This window comes from Terrapene carolina, unplaced genomic scaffold (assembly GCF_002925995.2).
Source record: "Terrapene carolina triunguis isolate 2854851 unplaced genomic scaffold, T_m_triunguis-2.0 Scaffold33268, whole genome shotgun sequence".
In the NCBI taxonomy this organism is placed as follows: domain Eukaryota; kingdom Metazoa; phylum Chordata; order Testudines; family Emydidae; genus Terrapene; species Terrapene triunguis.
The window spans coordinates 11433-16711 of NW_020697619.1; the positions used below are offsets into that span (position 1 = coordinate 11433).

Here is a 5279-nt window from a genome sequence, read left to right on the forward strand (position 1 = left end):
CAGCTGGGAGCCCCCCATCACCCGGGACAGCCCTCGGCCTCTCTGGGACCAGCTGGGAGCCCCCCCATCACCCAGGACAGCCCGTGGCCTCCCCCGGGGCCAGCTGGGAGCCACTCCTCCCTGGGGCAGTGTGCCCCCCAGTGCACAGCAGTGCTCACCGATGAAGGCGTGCTTCTCATCCGCGGCACCCAGCCGGTAGCAGCGGGGGAAGAAGGTGTCGGCATCGGCCTGGTCGAACCAAGGCAGGTTCCGCAGGTTCAGACACAGCCCCACCTGGGAGAGAACGGAGCTTCAGCTTGGGACTGACCCCCGCATGCAGTGCAGGGTCTCAGACCCATTGGGCCATGGCTCCCCCCACTCCTCGCCCACCCAGGGCCACATGTGCACCCCCGTCCCTGCACGGCCATGGACAACCTCCCACCGACCCAGGTCCATGTGTGCACCCTCTCCCTGTGCAGGCCCCAGTCCCATGCCCTGCCTCCCCCAGCAAGGTTGGTGGCCGCCCTGTGCTCACCTTGGTGGTGAAGGAGCCCGCCTTGGCGTAGTGGTTCATCACCTGCTCCTTGCGCAGGAAGCGGCAGTCGATGGCATCTCGCCGGTTAGTCCAGATGAAATAGGGCATCTGGTTGCGAACCAGCCGCGACTGCCCGTGGGAGAGGGGCTGGTGTGAGGGGCCAGGGAAGCCCAGGGGCGCCCGGCCGGGTCTGCCCTGCCTAGGCTTTCTCAGCGGGCCGAACGCTGGGGCACCCAGCGCCTCCATGGCGCAGACAGGCCCAGGCCATGCCCAGCACCTGTCTGCGAGGGACGGGCCAGCACAGCCCACGGCCCAGCCACTGGATGTGCCGGCCTTCAACTCCCACGGCCAAGGGTCACGCAGAACCCAGCGCCAGCCTCGCCAAGCTCCTCGGCCAGACAGCTCCGAGGGGCCGCCCCCGCCCTGCCCCGGCCTGAACGCCCCCTGCCCTGCCCCGCCCCCGCGCTCTACCCCAGCCTGAATGTCCCGCCGCCCTGCCCCACCCCCACGCTCCGCCCCAGCCTGAACGCCCCCTGCCCTGCCCCGCCCTCCACCCCAGCCTGAACGTACCCCCGCCCTGCCCCAGCCCTGTGCTCTGCCCTGGCCTGAACACACTACTCTCAGCAGGCAATTCTGTGTGGATGCTCCTGTGAGGCCGAACTTCCACCTGTGCCAGAGGGTGCAGGGAGATGGGGTGGCCTGGGCTCCTCCACCCCCAAACTAACCATGAGGTCATAGGTGCCATCAGGGTCATCATCCTGCTCCTCCTCTTCCTCGCCCTCCTCGTCTGGGGAAGAAGAGCAAGAGCCAGAGGGAGGCCAGAGCACCACTGCCCCGGGCACAGCGCCTGATGGCCCAAGCTGCTGAGCATTCTGAGCTTGGGACACACACGCTCCCGGGGACCTGGCGGGGCTGGGGCGCTCCCTGGGGACCTGGCGGGGCTGGGGTGTTCCCTGGGGACCTGGCGGGGCTGGGGCGCTCCCCGGGGACCTGGCGGGGCTGGGGCGCTCCCTGGGGACCTGGCAGGGCTGGGGTGCTCCTGGGATGGGGGGACCTGGCAGGGCTGGGGCGCTCCCCGGGGACCTGGCAGGCCTGGGGCACTCCCTGGGGACCTGGCAGGGCTGGGGCGCTCCCCGGGGACCAAGATGGGGGGACCTGGCAGGGCTGGGGGGCTTCTCAAGGACTGGGATGGGGGGACCTGGTGGGGCTGGGGTGCTCCCTGGGGACCAAGATGGGGGGACCTGGCAGGGCTGGGGGGCTTCTCTAGGACTGGGATGGGGGGACCTTGCAGGGCTGGGGCGCTCCCTGGGGACCTGGCAGGGCTGGGGCGCTCCCTAGGGACCTGGCAGGGCTGGGGTGCTCACTGGAGACCAAGATGGGGGGACCTGGCAGGGCTGGGGGGCTTCTCTAGGACTGGGATGGGGGGACCTGGTGGGGCTGGGGTGCTCCCTAGGGACCTGGCAGGGCTGGGGTGCTCCCTGGGGACCTGGCAGGGCTGGGGCGCTCCAGGGACCGGGCCAGGCGTATCTCAGAATCTGGAGCCACCCCACAGCAAGGCATTGCGGTTCCCCAGCAGTCTCCTGGGGCCAGGGCCCAGGCTGTCCCTCCTTCTCAGCTATGCTCCCCTGAGCTTGCTGCCCCCAGCGAGTCCCAGGCCTGAGCAGGGACCTGCCCTGGAGAGCCCATGCCCGGAGCGGCAGGAGAGCCCTGGCACTGGGAGAGGAAAGATCTGTCCTGGGGGCGGGGCTTTGTCGGGCCCCTCCATGTGCCCAACTCTCACCCTCCTCGGCACCGTCGCTGTCATCCCCCTCCCCATCCTCCTCGCCATCAGGCGCTCGTTCCCATCTGTGTGCCGCCTTGGGGGCCTTCTTCTCCACCCAGCCCCGGCTGCGCAGCAGTCTCCGGATCACGGGGTACGGGCCATGCAGCATGAAGATCTTCCTTTGCTGCGGGGGAAGGGAGCTGAATGCTCCATGCAAGGGGAGCCCAAGGTGCAGCTGGGCCCTGGACCCCCTTAGCACGGACATGCAGGACGGGCACCCCGGGGGGTCAGACAGAGCTCAGGCAGGCAGGACCACACAAGGCTGCGCAGGGGGGTGGCTGGGACATGTGAGGCCTCAGGGTGGGAGGGATGCGGAGGGGTTGGGGGGGAGGCCAAGGGCATGTGAAGCCTGTGGGGGAAGGACATGGGGGCTGGGGGTATGTGAGACTTTGCTTGGGGAGAGTATGTCTGGGGGAGGGGCATATAGGGGATGGGGAAGGTGGGGGGAGTTTACAGGGCCCTGGGGAGGCTGCATGGGGTGGGGCAGGGAAGGGGCAGGCAGGGCCCAGGGGGGCCGGGGGGGGGCAGGCAGGGCCCGGGGGAGGGCCAAGCAGGGCTGGGGGGGAGGGAGAGGCAGGCAGGACCAGGGGCAGGCAGGGCCCAGGGGGGAGGCCGAGGAGGGGCAGGCAGGCCTGGGGTGGGGAGGCGGGGGCTCCGGGGTAGAAGATGGGCTGCAGGCAGGGCGCAGCGGACAGCGCCTCACCTTGACGGCTCTCTCCACGTGCAGCCTGCCCTGCTTGAGGCGCTCTGGGTTGAGAGGGTAGCAGCCGCTGCTGCGCCGGGTACGCCCATCGCTCGGAGGAGCTGTGAGCCCTGGAACGGGAGAACAGCCTAGCGCCACCTCTGCTAGACCCACTCCAACCTCTGGAGCGTGCCTGCCAGGCCGTCCTCAGGGGGCCCTTGCCCATGGCACTCTGCTCTTTCTGCTGTTTCTGGGGGCCCTGGGGGGGTTGGCTCCCTGGCAGTGCCACTAGCCAGGCGGCTGGGCAATGGCCCCCTCTGTGTTGCCAGCCCTGAGGAGGTCATGTGCCAAGGAATAGCCCCCAGGACAGGCTATAGGGGGTCATGGGCTGAGGCATGCCCCCCGCAGTGGGCAGCATGGGGAGAATAGGCTGGGGGGCTCTTGGTCAGACAACGGTTCACTCCAGGGCTGGGGAAAGGGACTGAGCCAGGGACACTCTCCGCTGGTGCCGGACCCTGCATGCTTCCACTGGGAGCCCACGTGCCTTGGGCTGGCCCACGTGCCTTGGGCTGGCCCAGGCCATGCCCTGCACGCCTGGGGTCGCTCTGCTGCAGCGACTAGCCATGGCAGTGAGGGGCTCCAAAGAAAAGGGGCAGGGAGGTCAGAGAGAAGGGCTGGCTGGGACCAGCTGCAGGGTTCCTACCTTCCTGCCGCTGCCTCCTGGGGCCAGGGGCAGCAGGGCCCTTGCGGCGGGCAGGGAGCACAGCTGCCTTCTCCGTGACAGCATCCCCCTCAACGTCAGCACCTACATCCAGCCAGGAGAGCAGCACATCAGGGCCAGGCCGTCAGGGCTGAGCCTCTGTGAGGAGCCTGCCACGGTGCATGGAGCCCAGAGCAGGCTCCACTGGCTAAGCCAGTCTCTGTGGGAGGGGTTGGAGGGGTACAGGACACCCAAGCTCCCAGTCTGGGGGGGTGTCCTGTGCTCCTGCTAAGGCCGGTCTCAGGCCCAGATGGCTTGGGCTGACCCTACCCCACTGGGCAGCGGCTGCTGGGCTCCCAGTGTGGGCAGAGGAGCTAGCAGAGTTCATTCAGTCCCTGGGACTGGCCGTGTTGTCCCACCTCCCTCAGACCCCCCGTCCCCCCAGGCCCATGACTGTCACCTCCCGTGCGGCTCGGCTGAGGAGTGACATTGATGTCCCTACACTTGGCTAGCGCCACCCGCCCAGCTCAGAGCTCCTGACAGACATTACTGAGTTCAGGCCCCAGCATTCTCCAGATGGGGAAACTGAGGCACACAGAGGTGTGGGGGTTTTGGCCAAGACCAGACAGCCAGTGGGTGGCAGAGTCAGAACAACCCTGCAGTCCTGAGCCCCACACGGTCACTGCCTCGCAGTCCTTGAGCAGGGCTCTCGGGAGCTGCTGCTCGTCTCTGGCAGCCCCCACTCGGGGCCTTGCTGGGCAGGCGGGAGAGGGCATTTGCCTCCCAGGCTGGCATGCCATCACTGCTTCCCAGAGCTGCACAGAGCCCCCAGGCAGCCGCAGTGCTGGACACAGCCCCTCCCCCAGGGCTCGCTCCGCTCCCCTCACCTGGGAATCCATGGGGCCCGTTGCTCTCTGCGCTGCCTCTTGCAGGGCCCGGCTCTGCCAGCATGGCTCAGCTCCCAGCCAGCCACCTCAGAGGGAGAAGGAGAAACGGATGCAGCTGCGCCTCCTTGTGCCCGAGCGAGTGCCAGGGCCCCTCGCGAGGGGCTGACGCTCCCACCAGGCTGCACTTGGCCCCTGTGCAGCCTGAGACCCGAACACCCTTCCAGCAGAGCCCCGGCGCCCCCCCGGGGCGCCAGCTCCCAGGCCAAGGCCAAGCCCAGTCACGCATGGGGCAAAGCCGCCTACCCACCTGTGGCCAAAGGAGCGGAGCCAGGGTGGCTCCGCAGCCTGACAGCCCCTGGCCATGGCACTACCACATAGCACATCAGGTCCATGGGGGCAGCTGGGGGGCAGTAAGTAAGAGCCGGCGCACCGGCCAATACAGCCCCCGTGCCCCAGGCAGCCAGCAAGGCCATGGAGCCCACCTCCGTCTCCCCGACTCTATCAGCCCTGCCCTTCTCATCCCCACACCAAACCCTGACCCCCACTGATCCCCCTGGCCTCTATATCGCCCCAATCCCCACACTGACCCCGAAACCCACAGACCCCCCCGCCCTCTATATCGCCCCATTCCCCGCACCGACCCCACAGACCCCCCCGCCCTCTATATCGCCCCA

At 68.6% G+C, this 5279-nt stretch overlaps 1 protein-coding gene across 1 annotated transcript in view; it reads right to left on the reverse strand.

Annotated features, from left to right (window-relative positions):
* The window catches only part of TTLL3 (tubulin tyrosine ligase like 3), a 10842-nt gene extending 6161 nt beyond the window's left edge, over nt 1–4681 (reverse strand). The window contains exons 1-6 of the mRNA XM_029914195.1: nt 4606–4681; nt 3040–3149; nt 2295–2460; nt 1240–1301; nt 515–643; nt 159–273 (exon numbers count right to left, since the gene is read on the reverse strand). Of these exons, the coding sequence (XP_029770055.1) occupies nt 159–273; nt 515–643; nt 1240–1301; nt 2295–2460; nt 3040–3149; nt 4606–4669 (646 nt within the window). The 5' untranslated portion in view covers nt 4670–4681. The remainder of the gene's footprint in view (nt 1–158; nt 274–514; nt 644–1239; nt 1302–2294; nt 2461–3039; nt 3150–4605) is intronic.
* Nucleotides 4682–5279: the final 598 nt, after the last annotated feature.